General features: G+C 42.6%; 1 protein-coding gene across 1 annotated transcript in view; it reads left to right on the forward strand.

Annotated features, from left to right (window-relative positions):
• The window catches only part of HPS4 (HPS4 biogenesis of lysosomal organelles complex 3 subunit 2), a 951,717-nt gene extending 927,580 nt beyond the window's left edge, over positions 1-24,137 (forward strand). Inside the window, exon 15 of the mRNA XM_069619373.1 lies at positions 23,643-24,137. Coding sequence (XP_069475474.1) covers positions 23,643-23,811 — 169 coding nt within the window. The 3' untranslated portion in view covers positions 23,812-24,137. The remainder of the gene's footprint in view (positions 1-23,642) is intronic.
• The last annotated feature ends 971 nt before the right edge of the window (positions 24,138-25,108 follow it).

Below are 25,108 nucleotides of genomic sequence, written 5' to 3' on the forward strand. Positions count from 1 at the left end.
GCAAACTGGATATGAGAGAGACTCAACAGCCTCCTTAAAGAAAGGATTTCCAAGATCAAGTTAACTTTGAAAAAGAGATGGCTATATTGTTGCACCTAGCTTTATATGCCCTACAGAACCAAACTGGCTTCGGCCACCACCTCACCCCACATAAACTAGTGGTAGGGAGGCAAATGAGAACCCTTCCTACACTTCCATCGAAGAGTAGAAGTGATGCCCAGAGTACAGCAAAACTGTTAGGGGATGAGCTGCATAAATATTTGACGTGTATGACCTCTAGCATCTCCTTCATTTCAGATCAACTCAAGCGTCTTGGGGGGGGGGGAGTCGGTTTCAGAACACAGATGAAGGCAATCCAGCAAATGGATCAAGTGAACATTTATCGGCACCTAAATTGTTAATTGATGATGCCGTTCTGATTACAAATGTCACCCGAAAGTGGCACGAGCCACGTTTCAATGGCCCCTTCTGCGTTGAAAATATAACCCCCTCAGCAGTAAAGGTCCAAGGCAGGTGAGCTTGGCTTCACTTGAACGACGTGAAATTGTAAAACAGCGAAACCGCCCCCCCTACTGTTGCCGATTCAGAAGCAAGACAAGAAGAAGGTCAGCGTGTGGAAACTCGATGGATGACGGAGGACGACGATGAAGCAACCAACTATTCAGATTTTGCATGTGGACTAAGGTTCGGTCGGACACTGCTTATAGATATTATAGTAGGAGTGCAAACCCTTCTGAGAGCCTTAGGAATCTTTTTGAAATTAACTTTAGAAAAATATTGATATATCACAGATATGCCTGAACTTGATTTTGCGTTTCTCGATTGGAAATAAGAGCAATATCCATATTCGTTTCTCACTGAGTATCTATTTGGTTAGCCCATTGGTCCTAAGCGATGGGTATGTACATCGGCTTATATTTGCTATATTTGTATTTGTCCTTCAAGCTTATCCTGCTCTTGTCAGAAGAGACATTGATGTTTGCACTTTTTTACAGGATACTAAGAATGGCCCTGTAATCCAGAGACTGCTCATAGCAATAATAGAGGAGATATTGCAATTGCAGGAGTAAAAACATTTTTTCCTTAAATGATCACAGTAGAAATGAGGAATGATGAGGAAAACGCCATTTTAGGGAATGAGCAAGCGCAGCCAGTACCAGGATGAAGAGAGTGGTGGATGTCAATGGTCTTGTGCATAGTATACGCCTGTAAAATGACTCTTTCTGTCTGTTTCATTCCCTCTATTACATTGGTCCAAAAAAGGCGGATATCCCTTTTGGTCCTCCTCACTACGGGAACTACTTCTGATGTGTTTATTTACACTGAGGCAGGGTACCCTACGATTCCCCCAACTAGGAGAACTGCTTTTGACTTGCTTCATGAGTATTGCACAACGTTTACATCACGGAGATGCAAGAGAAATGCAGAGGAAGATAATAAAGGGATAAACACTTAAGCACACTTGGTTAATAACATGTGGTATCAACACATGAAAAAGGTGGGAGAGATCACATCTAAGCAGGGTTGCTGCGTCTGTTCCCTAATACCTTATGCTTTGGGAACCTCTAAAATATTCTTAGCCACAGAAGTAGCAGTGAAGAAAGCACATTGCCTGACACATCTCACACTTTGCCTGCCAAGAGGACAGTTCAAGGCAGAACAGCATCCGTGGTGTGGATGAATAAAGCGACATCTCAGAGATTAGACAATTATGTGCAAGATTTAAAGACAAGAGAGATGCCAGAAACAAGGCATCAAATAATAAAGTATGAACAGCCTGGAACATATGGAGTAGGAATCAAGATTGAAGAAAACAAGATTCTGCAATGTAAAGATAGGAAAGGGAAGGAAATACGATAATGTTGGGAAAAAGGTCAACTATAAACCAGAGGAACAGTGATTACTCACGAAGGATGGGCTGATGGACTGGTTGTGTGCAAAGCAACAGTATTAACTGGACAGTGGGAAGCAGTTGTGGCAAATGCAGAAAAGGAATACAAAGATCAATGTCCGAAGATAGTGAGATTGTTCACATGGGTCGATGATAAAGGAGGACCAGTGCAGATATTACCCCTGAAGGATGCGTCCTTATGTTTTAAAAATAATGGTACAAGGAAAGTTGGATAGAATCGCAAGTGTGGCTGAATTCTTTTATGTACCAGGCATGAAGGAAGGAACAGCAGTCCTGATGGATCATTATTGGGCTTGTGGGTCCAGGGCCTACATGAAGTTTCCCAAAGACTGGGGAAGGAGATGTTCTTTGGTGCTCATCCATGTTCCAGCATTAGTGATTCCTCAGAGTGAGCTGAACATTAGTGAATTTCCTAAAGCAGATGCCCATTTAAGAAGATCGCTCGAATTTCTCTTTATAACAAAGAGGGAGAATTATTTCTCAGCAAAATCAATAGACGCCTTTGAAGCTATTCCATATGAGCACAGGTTCTTCAACAAGACTACCTCAATATTCACGATTATCTTTATGCCTGGGATCCAGACTATGACCAACGCCAAATGGTTACAGATTATCACATGGGATCTTCTGAAGATCATCATGACCACCATAAAGGGATTCAATGCGATCAGGGAAGAATTGAGGGCCATAAGATTAATGACCCTGCAGAACAGATTTGTCCTCGACATGATCACAGCGATGGACGCACCAGAATCGGGCCATCATGTTGCACGTTCATACCTTCTCATGATGACGAGAATGGGATCTTGACAGAGGCCATAAAGTTGTTGACAAACCTGCACAACAAGATGGACGACAAGACCGAAGACACTGCATCTATTTTCTCATGGGTTCCACAATGGATGGCGAACATCTTCAAGTTCCTATGAGCAGTATTAGTGATGGTGATGTTTGGATTCTGTGTGATCAGGATAATATTTACAGAATGCAAGAAGACGGCGAAGAATGCAGTAGGAATGAAGATAATGATCGATGTCGAATCAAGCTGGAGACCCAAGAAGTTGACAGATGATAACAGACAATACATAGAGCCCAGCATCGTAGCACCTGCGGGAACGAAGTTCCTGTATCCAAAGAATCACAAGAAGTACGTAGGACGGTGGGTCTATTGTAATCTGAATGAACAGTGCAGCTACATGACCTGGATTGTGGATGAACATGTAAAATCGGCAGGCTCCCTGAAGGGAGTAATGATGATTTGGACCCCAAAGAAGCACTTCTTCAAGAGAAGAAATCAAAATGTGGAGATAAGGGAAGGTGTGGTTGATGAATCAACCAGGGGGGGTCGAGGGGGGAGTGTTGAGGAGCAGCCAACTGCCCCTACAGGAAGTCCCACCCCCATACTACCTATATGCTGGCAGCCTGAAATTGTGCCATGTTTTACACCAGCAGTTGTGACTATTCCGTGTCGAATCTTCGAGAAAAGGTATCCACTAAGAAAACCCTATTAGACATATTCCCGAAGAGATGACAATCTTTTGGAGAAGATCCCTGAAGGAATATGAAAAAGAGAGAAAGAAGTTGGTGACGTCACAAGAAGTGTGCGTGATGCACTGAGAAGACTGGCTGATGAAGAGAATGTATGGACTTTATAGAAACTGATGATGAAGTAAAGAATCAAGTAAACTTTCATATGCAAAACAAAGATTGCATGTGTGAAGAGCACTGTATAAAATGTAAATTGTTCAATAACTGTACTGGTGCAGCAACACAAGTAGATAGAGTGATCATAGAAGCTAGCTATGCGTAGTGAATGCACTGCAGACAGAGCCGCCATTATATAGAAGCTGAACATCAGTGTCACATTTTTAGTAAGTTCAAACCATGAAGAGAAAGGCTGAAAGCTGTGTCGCCGGAAGAGAATTAGCTGGGAGCAATTAAGAATCGAGAAGGGTGAAGACTGAAGGCAGACAAAGAACTGGTTAGCTATCCTTGAAGAACAGTGAACGTGAGATACTGAATCATCCTTTTTAAGATGCAAAGAAAGAACCGCATGAGTGCCAGAATTATTCATTTAAATGCTGCAAAATGGGCCAAATTGCGGTCTCCTGTCACGTGAGCCAAGGATGGAAGTTGGGCACGCACTCCCTTATATTCCCAGAGATAAGAATACATTGCAAGGCCAAGTTCAAAGACCATCTTCATGGCAGAAGGCATGGGTGATGTGAGATGTTGGGCTAATTGGGTGGGGGAGGTACAGTCCAGTCCAACTCCTGACACCTGCAGTATGAGCTTATGTGCTGCTAGTGAACCAAATGTTCCAGAAGGGCACGAGCGTGCCAACCAATTGTAGAGGGCCATATAACGAAGGGCCTTTGAGAGCCAATGGTGTACCGTGTTTCTAACTGATGAAGATGACTAGTGGTGGGGATGAGTTATCCACCTGACTGTAGAGAACCAATCACAACCTGACCCCTTATAGAAAGTATGCTTCGATGTTCCCCTTGAGCCAACCCCAACCCCCGGTAGGTTTTCGCTTATTTGCCACGTAGTATGTCACGTATGATGAGTTTTTACTATAAATGCTTTGAGAGAAATAATGCTGTGCAACGCCCGTTGTAACTCCCTGTTTTAGAGAATATGGGTAGAGGCCTTTTAAGGCAATGTTTGTACTACCCTCCTTTGATGCAAAAACAACTAACCCTATGGGGAAGTCTAAAACACATAACGAGTAAAGAAAGCCAAACCTCTCCAAGTGTAAGTAACGTGGCTAAATGCATCTCTCCACTTGCAAGAGAATATTTCTACTGGTTAATCAGACAAGATTAGGAGGGCAGATCCAGTCAGTCATCGCTGCACTACGCATCACGTGGGTGGAGACAGCAGCTGTCCAGGTCCGACCGACGCCCCTGTGGGAGGCAGGTTAGCGTAACAGGCTCCTCCCTGAATCACTTCCTTTTAGTCGGGAGTGAACAATCTTGTGAGGGAGATTCCAAGGAGAAAACAGAATCTGAACAAATGGCTCCCTGCTGCAGGATGAACAAAAGAAACTGACAATGTGGCAGCATGCCGTCCCAGGACAGGGACAAAGGCTGGTGGAGGCACACACAGACTTCCCAAACTATAGATCTGGCGGGTAGTTGTGATTTCAACCACCTCCTGAACCTCTGCAGCTACCCCAAGCCAAGCAGAAGATTCTGGTGGTAAAATGTGGGTGGCTGCAGTAAAACAGCCCAGAAACTGTTTAAGTTATGATGGGCATGACCGAGCATATGTGGGGAGACTACAAGAAACGTTAGGGGCCCCCTGACTGGACCTCCAGAGGCAGAAATCAAAGCAGGGATATGCATAAACCACTGTACCTAGCCAGTATGCCCAGGTAAGGTTTAAAATCGGCAACACCTGTGGAAATCGCAGGGAAAATCTCATCCTGCAAATCAGCAGACCTGCTTCCTCATTTTTGCAGACCAGCAAACCAAGAGAGGCAGTGACAGAGCAGAACTTTAATACTCCTGCAAAAAGGGGGCTGGTCCCAGGTCAGCCAGTCAGTATAACGGGTTATGGGCCCGATGAACAACCATACTGGTTGGGTCAGTAGGACTGCCACTAAGCCTTACCCAGCCTCACAGGAAGTGAGCAGGACAGTACAGGGACCTATACTGGCATACACCAGTTAGGACCAGTATGGAGGCTGCCATGATGGACTCACAAAGAGCCTACAGAGTCAGAAAAGACATTCTGAGCATACCTCATGGGAAACTAGAAAAACGAAAGCCCTGAAACAAGTAGGATAAAAAAGAAAAACACACTGGTAATGCCAAAACTAACATATAGCTACCGCCATCCTACTTCCTATAATCTGTGTAAGGTGATAAAATCACTCTAGTGCAATAAATGGGGAGCCTGAGAGGCACCCCCTGGTATTGGGTACCTTAGGAGTGACCACATATATAAGGTCAAAAAGGATGTAATCTCAGGGGGACTTCAGGAGAAGTCTCTCTGGCCACCAAGAAGAACAAGGGATGAAAACATACAGGGGAGGGGGGGGCAGAGCAAAACATTTAGGGACCCAAAGAGTGGCCCTAGAATCCCCAAAAAGTAATACTGGCTTAACAGGACTCCAAGAAGTTACAAATAGTTGATCTTCCCCAAAACTGGTTGCAGCTTGGATCCTAAACGGAGAACGTGTGACGAAAACAAAGGATTTACATAGTCTATCTTTTAATGGGAGTTAAACATGAAAAACCATCTTGCAGCAAATTTGCTTCCTGCCAGTTTCTAAATTGTGATGATTGTTCTTGGCTTTAAATCAAAAGTCTTATGGCTGAGGGTACTTGATCATGTATATTCCTGCCTTATCACCTGCATTCTGTTGTTGAGTTCATGGCTTGACACATGTTGAGATGGTTTGGACATTTCTTTCCATTGCAGATCTTCCAGTGCTCTGATGACTTAAAACCTTGCATAGCTCCTGTTCTACCACCTGCAAATGGGTTATGTTGGTTTTCTGTCACGGCAAAGCAAGGGAATGGACAATCAACATGCCGCAAGGCCACAAGGATTGCCTGACAGTGTTTGGGCAGTCAGTGCCATGTTTCCAGGGTTTTTAGGATGTTTTAATCGGGCAACCAATAATTCAGGGGAACTTTCACCTACCCCAAACCAGGAACACACAATTTTCCTTTATTTGATGGTTATTTTTATGAGTCGGGGAACCCCAATTTAACAGTATTGATTCATTATAGTCTCCCTTCCCTTTTCGGAACAAGAAACACACAGGGTTGCAGAGGTATTTATTAACAAACTAGAAATAATTGAATCAGTTGAAAGATAACCAGTTATGCATCCATGAAATGCCAATGGTGAAAAATAATCCATAGACTAGCCACCTAAATTTTCAATGTCAGTTATAGAAATACACATTTGACACACACACACATACATCACCATATATATCTTTAATTCACTGTGAGCGTGCATGCACTTTGGGTTATCAAATGCACGAGTCCAGCATTCCTTTTATTTGTTAAAAAGCAAATTGACTCGAAACATCCCTGCCTACCGAATTCGCTCTACTTCTCCTTTATTGAAAATAGATACCCCTCCCCCTTACTCAATTGACATGTCAGAATTTCAGCAGCATTCTAGAAAACTCAATTGCAATAAGCAACTGTATCACCCTGCATGTAAATTGCTTGTTCAAAGGAAAATGGATGTTTAACATATATGTGGGCTAAATTACCTTCAGTGGTATTTCTATTTAATTACTGTGTAAATACCCTTTTACACTTTCAGTGGACAACTTAAAAAGCAGGAAAATGGATAACAAATAATCACCCTTTCATCTTGAGTAACTCTGTATTAATAACCGTATTCCGGAAGCGAGTTCAGTTACTTTGTGTCTAGGTATGCGCACAGTGAGATGTCCTATGCTCGTCTGTGCATGTACATTGCACAGAAAAGGAGTCAATGGGTCTTCCCCCGGGCCCCCTTATGCACACCACAAGATCTATTTAATGAAATCTATAATTCCAGAAGCTCATAAGCTTCTGAAACATGTACTTTTTTCCCAGGATGTGCAGCCAATTTATATACCCCACCCCTCAATACTTAAAAATGAAAGGGGCCAGTTTATAAATGAATTCCCTTTTATAGTATCGGCCCCATGAGGATTACTCCCCCTTTAGATGGGCACCCTCTTAAGGACTGATTTAATTCTCCCCCTCTAGGGACTGGTGGGCATCAGTCAACAAGATGTTGTTGGCTTTCCTCCATAGCCTGTCTGCTGTCTCTTACGCTGAAGAAGGCCTGGGGCTTTAACTTCTGGTAAGCCTCACAGTGATCTGCTAATAATTCCTCAATAGTTTCAAAAGGAGAGCAATCTATTCCATCTCCTTCCTGTTAGAAATTCTCCTTTCCCTCCATCAGTTGGTGAGTAAGCGAGAGTGTCTCAGAATCTTAGGGGTTTTGACTTTCATAGAGCAGAAATCCCTCCATTTTGAGGTGTGTAATTTCTCTAATTTAATTGGTCAATGTAGGTGATTGGACAGTGTTACAAAAGTGACATTATAATAGACCTACCCCTCGCGGCTGTTGGGAATATTAACTTCTAAACCCAGTTTCTCTCCCATTTGATGTAATGTCCTCTTCCAGTTTTCTTGCGTTAAACAGTGTACTTTCTGAAAAAGTACATTGCACCCATGTGACCATGTTACCAATAGATTCACCAAATTGCCCTCTGTGGCGCAAATTAAATGATGCAATTTTCATCTGGATACAATGTACAGTTAATGACTTGCAGATTTCTTCATTTATCTCACTTTAAACACAAATTAGTTTTCCATCTCAAAGTAACTGGCTTGCTAATGCGAACGCTAGAACACATGACTCACTGGCGTGGACTATCTCTATGGTACAAAATACAAATTTGCCTACTTTACATAATGAAAATATCAGACCAATTTTGTTTTTGGTCCATCTAATAGATATTTCCAAGATGACATTTTTTTTAAAAAATGAGCTTTGCGATTTCTTTGTTGTTTTTAAAGTTATCACCAGAAACATGAATCCAATGCTGCTGCCCTAATGCATTATTTACATAGTACAATATTACATGTCAGTCTTTGGTATTTCTGCCTGGTTCCCAAAATATCTGGTGTGAGTTCTTTCCAGATCAGAGTTCGGGAATTTATGGCTCTTGTGAATGCTCTGTCACTGTGGCAAATATTCTTTGTAGTTAAGCTGACAAGGTTTTTTATTGCCTTTAGTTCCATCCTCTTTGGCGGGTCTTAGATAAAACATCGTTTTCCCAGGTGTCCGTTCCTTCCTTCAGGAAAGGCCTGGGTGATGGATCAGATGAGAAAGAACCACTGGCCGAGTGGAATTCTTTGTTTTTTAAAGATTTTAAGCCGAAGCACAGGAACATATGCCGGCTGCAAAGTCAACACTTGGACTTAACTATCTTTTATTTCTCTCCTTCAAAAAATGTCATTTCCTTAGAAAGGCATCTCAGTTCTCAACATGTTTTGCTGGGGGTTGGTGGATTGAAATCCCATACGTTCTCTAGGCCCAAAGCTGGTGTTTGATTCAGAAATGTAGCATTTAAGTCTTTGTATTTTTCATCTGGCAATACAAAGCAAAACAGAACAAAACTATAACATTGTATTTGCTGATCAAAGTTCTGTCCGAGACGCATCTTTAATGCCTGTGCATGCTTCAGAATACAGACTCTTAATCCTGTCGAGGAATAAAAACAAGGCCGAAATTAATTTTCTTTGTCACTTTCAATGCTGGGCTTTTAGTATTAGCAGTTTTCCATTGTAATGAGAGTTGCAGGATACTTTCTGGGACTTGGAAATATGTATCTGGAGCAGTGTGCATACCGCCGCTCACATCGTTTTTAAATGGTGCGTTGTGCTGCATCTTTTCTTTGAATTAAATTGCCCTACAGTTTCAACTATAAAAAACACCCAGGTGTTGCTGGGTCTTGTAGGTTTTTTTTGTTTTGTCTGGTGCTGAGTTTTAAGTGAAGAAAGGGAAGAATAATGCTCCCTTAGGGGACTTGAGATGGGAGAAATATTTATAAAATCCTATTTCTGCTATGTTTCATTCCTATTACTATTGAGTACAAATGTACTGACCCATGGCTCCAAAGGTTTTGCCTGTAGATTATACTTTAATTGATTCTGTTAAATGTATAACCTTTATTAAGGCATGAATATGTTATAGGACATGTTCATGTTCCAGGTATAAGTGTGACTTGCGTCTTGAAAAAGATGTAACTGCTTTGTTTCCTATTACAGTCTACAGTTATGCAAGTAGTTTGTCTATTGGGTTGTATGGACCTTAGCTCAGCTTTTTCGACAGTGTTAATTGGGGGAAGCAATGGGAATTTCTGTGGAGAATGGGCCTTTCCAAACCCCTTCTTGCCATCTTTGTGTCCCTTCATGTAAATCTGACTGCTAAGGTCTGTATATATTGTACCAGTGAGCTGTCGCCGGCTTTTAAATCTACACGTGGTGTCAGGCAGAGCTGTGTCCTGGCCCCTCTGTTAGTCAACCTATATATTCTTTTTTAGTGATCAAAGTGCCATAGCATCATATGAGCCAAGATGCACAGGCAGATTTATCCCTGCCTTACACTACGCGGACAAAGGAGTACTACTCGCCCGAACACCTAAAGCACTGCAAATGTTGGTTTCTGGTTTTGTTGATTTTATGGCAGTTTGTGATCTAAGTTTTAATACTGCAAAATCAAAGGTGATGAGTGTGGGTTGTCACAAGGGCAAATTACCAACGATTTCTACCGCTCCTGGCAGTTTGGAATGGGTGAGAGAATTTCCTTATCTGGGGATCACTATTAATAACAACATGGTTTGGGGCTCTCAGGTGGCTAATTGCACCACAATATTTGCTCACATGAATGGGGCAGTTCTGCGATTTAGTAAGAACTTGGGTGGTTGCTCTTTTGAGACTATTCACCCCATGTGCAGTTTTAAAGCTGTGCCAACTGCTAGTCATGGGCTGAAGTGTGGGGCCACTCTCTCGTAACCCCTATCCAACAAAAAGAGAACCATTTCCTGCGTTGTTTGGAGTATCGACTGGTGCTCCTACATGTCTGTTGCACTTAAAAGCCTGTTGGGGCCACATCTTGGATACTTTAACCTTGAAACCATTGATACTGTGGGCAGAACTATGGTGTACTATGGAATGTGATTATCATCTCTCACATTGGATCATAAAGGATCTACTGACAGCAGAGTTAGTGGGCTGAAGCCCATGGCTACAGTTTATAAAGCAGGTTCTGTCCTCAATGGGATTTAGCAACTCCGTTATTAGGCTTTTTGAGGGAAAGGTCCATTGCTATCCCAAAATTCAAAGCTGCTTTTTTCAGGAAAAAGGGGAACTAACTTGGCGAAGCTGTGAGCTTGAAAACCTCTGGTGCAATATTTCCTGGGGCATAGACCACAGCTGAGTCTGGACAATTATACCAGCTGGTTTTCCAACCCACGCATGATGGGTATACGGTTTCATTTAAAAGTAAACCACTTACCACGCACCTGTATAGTGGCTAATTGGTCAAGCAGTAAGATACAGACGATAACCCCTTTTTGGGACTGTAATGGCACCACTGTGGAATACTTAATTCATCCTTTATTCTTTTGTCCTATTTTAGACGCCCAAAAGAAAGATCTTTTGACCTATTTTTATACAGTCTAATGTTGGTACAATAGGCGAGGCTAAGATGTCGGTGTTCTCCATTCCCAGTAAGAACGTGGCCGACTCTATGGTTTTATTGAAAATGATTTACACTTGAGAAAATCAAACATTGCTTAAAAAATCGTATTTTATCGAATTTTTTTAGATTAGTCTATTTTTGTGTTTGTTTACTTTTGTAAAATTAATATTTCAAAATAGTTTGTCTTTAATTTCTTTTATAGTGGTTAGCTTACTGTGGAGTAATGGCACTGATTTAATGCACCCGCTACAACATTTCAACAACACAATCTAGTACAAGAAACAGGCACTTTTAAACAGAGTATTTTCGTTTTAATGAAAATAATGCAAGGGTCAAAACTCATGTAGTCCCTGACCTCTGAATGGCGGGGAAATCGCATTAAAACACTACAACTGATTTTAAACTATGATGAGAAAAAAAAATGGAGTTTGCCAATTTGTCACAACGTGAAACATCAGGTTATTTCTTTTTCATTTATTTATGCACATGGAAGAACAATGCTCTTTTGATAACAATAGAACATACAATGGCTAAGATATCAGGTTTGACGGTAATCAGTGAGCTTCTTACAATGGGGTGAGTTAGTGACGTTCTGACCAAGTTGTGGAGGGGCGTAAATGCAATAGACACCGGGACAATGCATGGGTGGACATGCATAGATTAAGGACAATCAACATTTGAAATGTTTAAGTGCAGGTAGGTGGTACAGTCAGCTGTGTTGGGAAAGTAACCATGATGTATGAAGTGCTACAGTGGAGGCAGAGAAAGTGAGTGACAGAGGCACAAGTTAGTGTTGAGGAAAATGTCTTGGCTTAAAGGCAGATGAGAGGTAGGTTAAGAGGCTAACTCTGTGGCAAGGAGGTAGGCTTTCTGTTTGGTTTAGAACAAATTGGTGTCTGTTTCTTGGATGTCCGGTCAAAAAGAATTCCATTCAAGTGGCGCAAACAGAAAGAAGGAGCAGAAGCGAGAGGAAGCGCTGGGATGGTGAGGTGCCAGAAGGGTAGTGGAGGAGGCAGTGCAGTGCAGAGATTACGAGAAAACATGTAGGCTTGGGACAGAGCAGAATAGATATGGTAGACCCTTACCCATTTCTAGATTTTTGAACCAGAAGACATGTTAACAGTCAGCCTGGTGATGGTAAGAGGAAGTAGGTCTGAAGTGAGGAAGTTCAAAGGATCATGATTGCGGAGTTAATCTTGCTAGGAGGACAGAAGGGGTGGTAGTTGGAGGGGGGGGACAAAGTGGATGCTTGCACAGTAATCCAGTTTAGAGAAGACAAGAATCGTTAAGAGATGCTTGGCAGTGTTGGAAGGAAGTGCCTGATTTTCGTAATATTTAGAAGGTTGAAGTGAACTGACGTTGTAGTTTCGGAGATGAAAGTAGCAATTGTTTCTAGCTAAAGCGGAGTAGGGGCGAGTGTCAGGTGGGAACTCGATAGGCAGGGGGAGAGATGAGAGCATTTAGCAGGGAGGAAGAACACCTTTGTTTTGGTAGAGGTTAACATCACTGTGCAAAGCCATCCAATAATGAGACGGTTGGAAAGTTTGAAATAGCGATCAGAGGATAGTTCAGTGAAAGAGATAATTGGGGTGCTGTCTGCAAAGAGTTGGTAAGAGAACCCAAAAGAGGAGATAAGTGCTTCGAGAGCAGAGGTGTAGAATGTAAAGAAGGGAGAACCCAAGACAGAGCCTTGTGGAACACCAACAGTTAGAGGAATGAGTTGAGGTGTTGTTTCAGGAGAGTGAGAATTGGAGAAGTGCCAGGTAGTATTTAATCCAGGCAATGGTGCGGTCGCAAATCCCAATAAGAGAGAGCGTATTACGATCAGTGATCGACAGTGTCAAAGGCATCGGGCAGCCCAAGCAGGGGCAGCCCAAGGAGAATTACGATAGATGATAGGTTGGAGTGCTTGCCAGAGGCGATGAAGTGGGAGTCCTTCATGAGAGCAGGTTCTGTGGAGTGAGTGGAGCATAAACCTGCTTGTAGGGGGTCTCGGAGGTTGTGGATGTCTAAATAATTTGTAAGACTGTTGAACACAACCCTTTTGAGCACTTTAGAGTAGTGCGGAAGGTGAGACACAGGGCGAAGGTTAGCTGGTAGTTTTGGGCCAGCCCCTTGCTTTTCAGAAGAGGGATGAGCATGACTGTTTTGAGAATAGAGTGAAAGCAAGGAGAGTCAAAGGACCGGTTGAAGAGTTAAGCGGTGTGAGGGTCCGCTAAAGGGGAAATAGGCTTGACTAGCTGAGGGGCAAGAAGATCTGATGGGTCACAAGAGGGGTCAGCCTTAATCAGTAGAGATAGGACTTCTTCCGTATTAGTGTCACTAAAGTGGGAGATGAGGCAGAGGATGATGGTAGCTTAGGCGGAGTGTAGGAGGACACAGTGTGATGGTCACGAGAGTGTCTCTAATTTTGAAAGATTTTGCCATAAAGTATTCAGCTAGATTATTGGCTGTAAAAGTTGAGTTGATAGTCATAGGTTTAGGAGTGAGTTTAGGGTGCCCTGTATAGCCAGTGAGGATGGCTCGAGTGAGAGGCAATGAGGACGAGGTAGAATTCCCTTTCCGCTCTATCAAGAGTGGACTTGGGAGAGTTAAGGGCAGAGGGGTATAGTTGCAGGTCCTCGTGTCGGGTATGCCTACATTTGCACAGCAGCCAACACATGTCTGTGCAGGGACAGCATATGAATGGGGTGACCTATGGTTGAGGATGCTGAGACTTAGTGAAGGTTAGCAGGGGGAATGAGTCCTATAGTGTGGATTAGAAGCTGGAGAAGGCAGTGGTAGTGGATGAGGCATTGGGTGCAAAGGAGAAGAGTGAGAACTATAGGTCAGAGAGAAAGGGACAAATGGCAGAAGGTTTACATTTCCTTTTAGTAATGGGTGAGGCAAGTAGTGAGGAGAGGTCAGAGGGTGGAAAGGAGATTGTTGTGGAAACAATGGAGCGATCAGATAGGGATGGTGTGACAGTCGTATTAGTAGCTGAGAGAGGGGTGGAGATGAATGAGAGTGCCAAAGAGTTACCCTGGTGTGGGTTGGTAGGTTATGGATGGAGTGGAGTACGTGGTCATTAAGAAAAGACTGAAGTTCAGATTTCTGAGAAGTGGTTGAAGAGGGAAGGTTAAAGTCATCTTAGAAAATGATAGGATGTTTAGTGGAAAGAGAATCAAGGAGTTGCCCAAATTCATCAAAGAATGGTCCAGTGGAACCAGGAGGGTGGTAGATGGAGGTGATGTGAACCGAGTGAGGCAGAGCAGAAGTAGATAGTGAAATCAAAAGTGATAGAGGACATGGCATTGGAGATTTTTGAGGTGGGAAGAGAGTAGCTGTCTGCCTCTGCCAGAGTGAATGAATAAACTAACACAAACACCCATACATACATAAATGGAAATAGGAATGGATATTCTGTATTGCATGCTCAGATATTTTCATAATGATACATTCTGCTGAGCCAGAATTAAATGCAGTTGGACATTCCAACAATGCCTAATCTTATGAGTAGTTATTGAGACACAAGGTTATGGCCATTCAGCTTCTGTAGTGAACCTGAAAAAGGACTGGGGCCATCGACTGACCTGTACTTAAGAATCTTTATTTAAAAGTAAGAGAACCCCTAACCTGCTTTATTTCTAGAAGGGAGGTTCCCTACCTAAAACTAAGGGTAATTGTCAATGAAAATAGTTCTTGGTCTAAAATTCTATCGAACAAATCTGGCTCTACCACTTCAGAAAACTGAACTAAAAAGAGAGGCCAGAGCAATTACCTTTTTTCAGCTTTCTGCCTGGCCCAGGCATGTAGGTTCTGTCGATAGTTCCAAGTTTGATTAATATCACACAAAAAATAAACCAGTTCTCTGCTTCCGTGTAGTCTGTTGGTCCAAACAAAAATGTTCCTCCTTCTGGTTTCCTCTTCCTCAGGAAACCAGGATTCTTCATAAGACCTCTCCAGGGTCTCTCTTGCCACAGTTCTCTATATAACGGTTATTATGCCTCCAGGACTCCCCAAAGTCCTACAGCGGTCATAGAAACTTCTTTTCTCTCAATGCACTTGGCCACTAGGGATTTCTAAGGTTCACCCAACCTTGACGCACAATGTTCATATATCTGCCACTCTGATTCTTGGGTTTCTAAGGCTCCTGTAACCTCATTGTTTCTCCCAGCCTGGATGTGAAGTATCCATACTTCTAAGCGGTATTCTCTCCGTGGGAGCATTAGTTTCCCAGTTGCTGCTTATCTCTGCAGCGAATGTCCTCCGGGCGAAGAGCTTGGAGTTCCGGACTCTCCACAGTGAGCTGGTCTCTGTTATTGGGCTCCGGGTCCACCACAACCTGTCTCTGGGGTCACGCCACCAGAGGAGGCTGGTACGTGTGTCTCTTCTCCCAACCTGGACTGCACGGTCAGGGAAAATGCCAGCCTTTCAGTGTCTGGCTAGCATTGACCTCACGCTCCAGCCTGCTCTGTGGTCCACTGTGGCTCCACACTTTCAGGATATCTCCTCCAGAGGGCTTGCCCCTGCATAGGGATCGCACACACCATTACGTAGGAGTTTCCTTCTTTCCATTCACAGTTTCTCTCCTGTTTAAATACGGCACCCCGAACAACGAAGGTATGTCCTTCTGTGTCTTTGCCCCGCCCACCTGGTGCCTTCCTGGTTGCTGCTTTTTTGACCTAAGCTTCGCCCACATGGTGCCTTTCTGGTTGCTGCTCTTTTTCCCTACCTAAGCAGCCCTCCAGCCTCTTTTCTTTTGCAGATGGGGAGCAGGTGCAAATGGATCTAGGTCACCTGGCCTAAGCCCCGCCCACCTGGTGCCTTCCTGGTTGCCGTTCTTTTGGCTTAAGCCCCGCCCATCTGGTGCCTTCTTGGTTGCCGCTCTTTTTCCCTACTTAAGCAGCCCTCCAGCCTCTTTTCCTTTGCAGATGGGGCGCAGGTGCAAGTGGACCTAGGACACCTGTCCTAAGCCCCGACCACCTGATGCCCTCCTGGTTGCCGCTCTTTTTCCCTACTTCTGCACCCCTCTCCCTCACCTTTTGTTAATCTCTGGCTCTACTGGAAATTTCATCGGGCCTAGTACGGTAGTCGCCTGTCTGTTTCCATTTCCTTCCCACTCTCCCCCTCCCTTCCTTATCTATGTCTTAGCTCTTGCACTATCTGAAATGTCACCAGGTCGAGTACGATAGTTAATTTAACATTCTTATTTTTCATGGCCTGCAAGAATGTCATTGTATTTTCCCTTGTTCCCTCCCTTGCCTGGAAGCGCTTTGAAACACATTGTGTATAGGCGCTATATAAATAAACTATCATATCATTTGGTGCTTAGATGAAATTCAGCATTGCCTGAAGCCAACAGAATGTACAGGCTGACACTGTTTGGGGTAGTGGAAACATGACTACAATAAGGATGCACAAGTCCCATATGTGCACACAATGCATTCTGGTCCGGGAGGTCCTTATCGGACTGGGAGTCCTTGTCCTCACTCCCAGTGAGGTACCACTTGCCCAGACCCAGAGGGAGGGTCGCTGATGGGCTCACCTCTCTTGCCTCACAGGGGGTGGCTCCTTTCTCGGGAGAAGTAACGAATTGACCAGATTCGTCATACTTTATAATCCTGATTTGAAGAAAAGAAACCAGGTCATTTGCATTTTCAGTTTAATGTAGACACTCGAAATTAAACACTCTGCTTTCTTGTAAAAAATAAAAAAGGACTTCAATTTAGAAGCGTGGAAAAATATCTTGTTGGACTGTTATGGGAATTCCATAAGGAATCGTATTGGAATGAAATAAGAAAATGGAATTCATATGACTTTACCTTTTCTGCTAGAAATAAAAAGGTTTCTATTCCGAACACATGGAGCGATACAAATTCAGAAGCGTTCGCATTTGTAAGTTGCAAAGAAATGGAAGGTAACATTTCATTTAGTTTTGATTTCTTTTTTAATGAGTGTTCGGCAGGGATGGAAGCGGTATTGGATAACAAGTTACTAAAATCTAATTTTCTACCAGTCTCTGGCCCTACCCCACGTTCACCGCCCCCCGCAAACCCCTCCGCCTCGCCTCCAAACAACTTTGCATCCTTGGGGAATGTTTTACTTCATGGCATTTAATAATTTATATATTTCATTGTGTGCAGCCTTTTTAATTAATTTGTCAAATCTTTGACGTATGTCCAAGAGGCCACAGTTTTCATGACCTCTTTCTGAAATAACCCATGGAATTATGAGAAGTAAATTGAGCACCCCACCACCTCTTTTTACTTAGCACTGTATTGCTACTGGATTTATATTTAAATATAACATTGTTAGTTAAATTCAGTCTTGTGAGCAGCAATCGGCTACTGGGAAAGATGTAGTTTGACCCCTTGAAGTTTGTGCTGTCCACTGGTTCGAATTTGAAAGGCACTGGACTTTTAGATCATCTGGTTCCCTTCAGCCTCTTTGGATCGAGGTAACAAGGTATGCTCCAACTCTGGTCACCTTCTGGATCAATTGGGACATCCTTGCTGGGCTGAGTCTTTTACGCTTCTGCACATTTTGTTTCAAGTTCCTTCATCGAAATTGTGTGGGTTGGCAGGTGGCAAGAGAATGACTTTTATACTAGGATGAACTCTAGCAACTAGAATTATTTGACACTATTTTGATTAGAAAGTCCCTGTGATTGGTTTCTCCTTGTCTCATGCCCACAAAGGCCCTCCTCCTGACTTTCATTGGCTCATTGAAGTTGGCGTGTAATAAGGTTGATGTCCGTCACCTGCTAACTAGTTCCCTCCCCAGCAGTGAGAACATGTAGTTAAGTGAAATGTTAAGTTTTAATATAAACTACCTGGTATTTGTGGTGATACGCAAAAATAAATATTCTGATTTGTGGGAATAAAACAAATTCACAGATGTATCTTAGCTTCCTTATACTTACAGTGCATTGATATCACCAATATATACTCGTAATGGAAATAGTGTACATTTTAGGATAGCTTGTTTGTTTTATTTACTTTGTCGACATGAATTCAAAACAGTTTTTTTTGTTTTAGCCAGATAGATGATCAGGAATTCAGATATTTATTTGAATGCTGTGATTCACATGTAAAATATTTGACATGAGGCTTCTGCTGTACTTTCAATAATCTAAGTTTCACCTTGTGAACATTGATCATAATAAGTGGTTGACCATTTGTTTTTAAAAGAACAGTTAACTTGGCAATGTAATCATGTAATGGTATTTGCCCCATTAGCTGAATCCTAATGGACCAGGTGCACTTTCTTCCTTGGGTCCTAATGTTTATTAATGTCCAGGGCCAATGGCTCTCTCACCTGCCTGTTTCTGACAAATTAACTTGCTGCTGAGTTGAGGTAGGTTTATGAAAGCACATATTTTGGATGGTTGTAAGCACTGTTCTGGCATTTCTAGGCATTTGTTTTTTTTTGGCATCAGAAAACACACACTATATGAATGCCTGCAGCTGTGACATTGATCTTCCAAGCATTGTTATAAGTGACCGGTTAATAGAGTTCTGGAAATTCTTTATCCAATGAGAGCGGACTAATGGATGTTTATCACAATGTGGTGGATTTCAGTTTAGCTGAAGTGTACTGCTTTTAATTGTACAACACAAGTACAATTCCATATCTTCTCTTGCTTAATTTAAAACACAACATATGTAACATTATTTCATTTTGCTGTATAGCAATGGAAGTAGGCAGTGTTTTCCTATTATGTTGTGATATAGAATTAATATTCTGTTTTTCCTAAATATTCGGTATTTAATTTCTTTGATGGCACTGGAGTGGAAATTATACAGTTCTTAAAGTTGCGCCTTCAAAAATGTAGAACAGGAGGAACTATATACCACTTCTATCTTTAGTTCAATACATTCTACAATACCTTTTTGTGACTCAGTCCGTTGGTGTTGCATTATGTCACCTTTGTGTGATTTTCATTTTTAGCACTACCTGAATTTGCCAACATTTGTCATTCTGATGCAGCACTAATAGTTAAATTCTATCACTGCAACATGCTTCACTACACGCTGAAAGCATTGGCTAGTTTAGCTTTTGGGATCGGTCTCACAAGCTATGTTGTCAGCTCTATTAATTTGAGGAATTGTTCTGGCTGCAAGATGTTTCTTGCCCTTTACAGTTATCTTTTAAAGCCGAGTGTTTTTTTTTTTTATCTTACCCCAAATCATTCTGTTTAGGCATTAGCAGGCCCTAACTCAAACATAGTGCTACTGGAATGTGGTACTTGACAAGCAAGTGCAAGAAATGCTCTGAATTTGGGTAAATGCATCAGTATGTTTGAGTTTGCAGGCAAGTGAAATAAATGGTAACAAGTGAAAATCCAGCCCATTTGCTTTTTTGATAAAACATTGGGCACGACAAAGCATTCTTGTATTGTAGCCGATGTCTTTATAAATCAATAATAAAAATAAACTTTAAGAAATGGCGTTCATAATTCTCAGCACAAATATTACTGGACATCCACAAAAGGGCAGTCATGCCAGGCTTTGTGAGGTTCATAGCTGCATTCTTAGAGAAACTGCTTTTGCAAATTGCCTAGGTGTATCTGACTAGTGGGCAGGGTGTTTTTGAGGGTTGGAGGATGGCACTTTAAGGGAAGGTGCACCCAGTGCTGGGGTCACAGTGGTGCTTCCTCATATATATGAGGAAGAGGGATGAGGGGCATATTATTTCCTGTTTAGCATATATAGCATTCCCATTTTGGTACTAGATTGTTGATGGGTCAGTCTGATCTGTAAACGCCCTAAAAGAGTAGTCCTTTCTCTTATTGGATGAGTGAATAAGGTTTATTACAATTTGATCTTGCAAGACAGACAGCATCCTAGCATTAACCTATTCCCAACCAACGAACCTGCCACGCCATTCAGATTGGCTGTTTTGGTGGGCTCCCGACAAGTAACCACACTACATCAAAAGACACTTACCAGGCCTTCCGGTCAACTATTTCCGCCTTACCTAAAACCATTACTCCCATTGTCCCTTGGGAATTTTCTCATTAATGTTTGTGTCCAAAGGGATCACCTGACTGGCTTCCTCTCCCATGACGACATCCGGTGTAGATGAATGGTCCCATTGTGGAAATCAGTTCATACCATCAGGATCGATTGGCACAGAGTTCGAGGCCTTGTCCCACTGACCCAGGACCGATGTTCAGAGTCAGCACTTTAATTGCATATGTGCAGTCTAGCGTGGCGGCAATCAGCTTTTTCTGTCGCGAACACATTCAGGGTGATCTAATCAAGTGTCTGCTGGGATTTAAACAAACAATTACAGGGTTTGGCGCTATGGCAAGAAGTTAAAAAAACATTTTTTTATGAAACCACTGTGAGTGGCCACCTCTGCTTACGTACTCAAAAGTGTATTATTCTTGTTACTTGTTGCTAAAATCTAAATGGGTGCAAACCCTCCACTAGTGTCTCTGCACAAGACACTCAGTGAAAATTAGGAAGAATTACCAACGCTGTGAACCTACGGTGAGGGGTGCACACCCTATAACCAACTGGTTAGTTGGACTATCTTACAATTAAGCTAATGGCATAATCTTCACTGTTCTTTGACAAAGACTATATAACACAATTCAGATATGTTATAAAAAAATTGACCAATTTAATAGCAGATGCCAGCCTTCATGAGGGCAAGATCTGCAACAGTGCTATGAATAGAACTGGTCATGCTCAGCAAAAAATATCCACAAACTGAAGTCCAAAATATGTTGCAATAACAACCGGGTACTTGTTATGGTCAAATCCGCACAGGAGAAACTTCGTATAAACCAATCAACACTGAAAGACTAGTCCGCTCCACAGTCTCGTGCTTTAGTGGGCAGCCGTTCCACTCAGGGTAAAGGATACAATGCATTGGTGATTTCTGCTCTGATTGAAGTGCCCCCGCAATGTGTTCGCTGTAACTGTTGAGATAAGGTATGTGATTTGTTTTATTGAGAACGGCTTTGTCGGTTGGTGGAGCAAGTGGAAGGTGGTTGAGCTGGAAGTGGTGGGTGAATAGTTTCATGGCTGCTGGTTTGGTGTGCTCCTCGAGGGTGCATCCCTTTGAGGTCTTGTGGATGGTTACAGACACTCCTCCAGTCTTCCCTTTCCGGTCCTTGCATTAGTATTACAGAGTGAGCATGAGATGGTGTGTGTTTTATTGGTAGTGTGGTGGTGATGAGTGGGATGTGGGTGTGGACTTGAGGTTGAATGTTTTGATGATGGTGGGGATGTAAAATGGTGAGATGTAATGGACATGCTGCTGATCTACCAGGGATGTGTGGAGCAGGGAGTTTAGCCCTTTCAAGAACCAAACAGGAATTTACTCCGTCTTCATCTGCCTTTCTCTTTAGACGTTTTTGCGAGAGACACCCGGGTCAATGAATTAAGACTGGAGAGATGGGAGTGGGGCATACAGAGTAGGAAATGATTAACAGTGAGTAGCACGAGGGTGGCGGAGAGTCACATGACCTTGACCCACCTCCATCAACTACAAAAGAGAAAAAGGCTTACAGACGCAGAAAACCCTCACAGTATTATTTTGCCACCTCAAAGTCACAATAATAGATGGTAGCCTGCATATGTATGCAAAAAAACAAGCAGGGGTCCTGAGAGTCCCTCTGCCAGACATTAATCCTGGTTACAAGGGCCTTACCCAGATTATTTAGCTCACTATCTTTCACAGAGGAGAAATATCCAAAGCATATCAGCCTTTGTCCTGCCCTGGGGCAGTCCAGCACTGAAATGTTAGGCAGTTGTCCTCTGAAAAAGAGTACCAACAGCAACAGCAGACACCTGTTTCGGTCTGGTTGAACCTCATCAGTAGGGTGTAGCTGTGCCTCTCTAAGAATAGTGAGCAAGGGGTCCACGTCTGGATTACCAAGACCCAAAGTTACTTAAAATATGTTTTAAAAAATGATCTTTCCCCTTCTGTAATGGCCTGGCAGGCAAAGAACGATGTTCTGGGGGAGTTGCCCAGAGCAATGCCAAATGGTTAAGATTCATTCTAAACCTTCCAGCCTTTACCTCTTTGTTATAGCCTGCACATTTTGTTCCCAAGGAAAAGCTATATTGATACATTGAAGGCAGGAATTCAATAATTTTCTAATTGTTTCTGGGACAAATGAGTGACAGTCAGAAAATGAGTTCGGTAGCTGGGATTACCAACTGTCAAACTCTGGGTTTCTCGGCATAGTACACACAGGCTGCACTTGATGCAGCACAGGGCCATGCCCACATTAGCTGTGCTGTGGATCCGTACTTAGTGCGGCGGAAAAGCACAACCCGGCCATTTTAAGGATTAGCGGATGCACCTGCCATTACTTAAAATGCGTTGCAGCTTATGCTCCTTCAGTAACACTGACAGCGCTGTTCCGGCCTTGCTGTAATTGTTTGGCTGGGGGCTCCAGCACTACTTTGGAAGGTGGCCAGGTTCCACCACAGGGGAGAGGGATGCAGCCCATTACTGCATCCTCCACTTGGGGGCAGCAGCACCCTTCTTTCCTTGCAATATGGGTTCTATGATGTTAATGGGATTTGCCATCAGGTATATCAGTGTTCTCCCCCGAAGCTATGGAGTATGTGTTCAGTATTACAGCATTTTTAATTTTGTCTGTTAGTTGGCGCAAAAGCCCTACCATATAATCTCTGTGACTGCATCAAGAGCATGGGACGCCCTACCTTTTGTCCTGCATGAAATGGAACATCATTTGTCCTTACGTTTTTAAAGCACAACGAATCTCTTCTAAACTTTATTAGCCTGTTCTTCCGGTCTACCTTTTTGGTTCAGTGCCAAGATGCCTTCGGGCGAATGCCGCGCTTTATACATTTTCATACCATAACATATTAGCTGAAACTATTGCATTGGAGTACAGCTAGAAGGGAGGTGGGCTGTGAGGTTTGCGGGTGGTGTTTGGTTATTTACCCACCCATTGACTATCCATGGCACTGCTAACCCCTATGGCCATTTCCACCCACTCCCTGCCCGTCCCTGACGCAAACGCATCATCCTGGCATCTCTCTGAGCTAAATGTATCAATCAGCAACATTAAACTTTGTAAGTGCCCGGCAGTGCTATTTGAAAACCGTATTCAGAGTTGTTGGATTAATTGCAGTAATAAATGCACGTGTAATGAAAATGTCTTAACCAAGTGTGCCTTCAGCCTCTTCAGTCATAAGCAGTATGTGTGTGCTTTAAGTCCTAGTAAAAACAACCATTGCCAAAGCCAGCCGTTTTTGCTAATTTACAGGTATTAGATCAGCATTTGCCAGGCACAGCTATCAAATGCCCAGCTACTCACACCATTTTGCAGCTGGTACCATCTTGTGGGCCGTTAGTAACATTGACAGTACCTGACACAGGCCAAAACAGCTGGCTTTGCCAGTGCTTGTTTCACAATGCTACATCATTGTGCGTAGCCCGCAGTATAAACGCACACTGCCTTACATTATGCAGACCATGTTTTTCTCATTTAACCTTCCACTTTTCCTTTGTTCTACAGGAATGCTGCAACTGCTATTTATGGTTGCCAGAGTCCTGTTCATGAAACATTTTTCCAGCAAATTGCATCCCATCATAATTCCGGAGCGCCAAACCCTCATGATAGTGCCTTCAGTTTACCAGGAAAATCTAAACAGAAGCTTCTGAAGCATGGCGTTAATTTACTCTGAATTTCTTTTTTTTTTTTTAATTATCTTGGGACTTTATTGTTGAACGTTATGGTACGTGGGGACAAAACCTCTTTGACGGGAACGCGTGAGTGAGGCAGTGAACGTAAAAGTGAGTTTAGTTTACTGGTTAGTTCAGGGGGTAAGTGTTTTAATTGCTTTGTTTTTATTTGTGTTGCATGTTGGTGGACACCTAGAATGAACCAAAACATGCTAACCTCCGCATTGGCCTTTACCTCTTCAGCTATATATGCAAGTAATCCTGTACTTTCAGTGTTCCATTTCCTTCAAAGTCATATAACGGCACAGATTAAAAACAAGCAAGCATAGTTCTACAGAAACCCCAACCTATTGTGTCATGAAGCTAGTGTGTACCAAATGTGTGCGTTTGATGAATTGTGTTGATCAGTTCAGATACTAGTTGGTACGAGCAGGATTTTTAGCCGACAATTGGTTGTAAAAATGGGCCAATATGTGCATTTCTTGCGGAGCGTCGAGTACAAAAGCGGGACGAAAGGAAAGTCTGTAATCCTAACCTAAAAGTATCCTACTTTGTCCTGAAGGCAAGCAATTGCTCTTTCTTTTCACACAATAGAGCTATTTACATTTTATTTTTGTTTCAGACATGCGTCAATAAGTTTATTTTTTATTTTTAAATGAAACCTTTTGCTTAATTTTTCACTTTCGTGCCTTCACTTACACCCTGCTCTTTCTGACCTTGTGTGTCGAGATTCTTGAAAAGAATTTTACGTCAGAATGATACAGCTCTGGAAACGAGCTCTACGAATGTCTTTCCTTCTGAGTCACCTGCTCCGTGAACACCACCTGTGCTTACTCTGGGCAGCCACTCTGCTTTAGGCTTTTCGATTGATTCAGACCGCGATATCTGCAGGAATTTGGGCAGTTACGTACAGTTGAGCAACCACACCAAAGCCAGGAATGATTATGTTCCCGCCTTACATAGTAAATACATTTTTTTTCTCCAAATCGCCCATTGTTGTTTCAAAAGGTCGATTCTAATACATTTGCGAAATTGATAAGAAAAAGTACCTGCATAGTTTGACCTGCACGATTATATATACTGAAATTCTTTTATGGACCTTTGATGCACTACCATACTTTCATTTTCATATTTTCCACATTAATTTTTTAGCAACAATTCTTTACCTGCGTTTTTATATCAATGGTATTCAGATTAAATGTCCGTTTGACAATCGGATTAAACGTCCGATCTTGTACCACAGATTGATTAGGTAATCTGTGGTACAAGTAATCATGTCTTGATATGCTGCTTTCCTAT

This window comes from Ambystoma mexicanum, chromosome 10 (genome assembly GCF_040938575.1).
Source record: "Ambystoma mexicanum isolate Mex_15411 chromosome 10, UKY_AmexF1_1, whole genome shotgun sequence".
NCBI lineage: Eukaryota > Metazoa > Chordata > Amphibia > Caudata > Ambystomatidae > Ambystoma > Ambystoma mexicanum.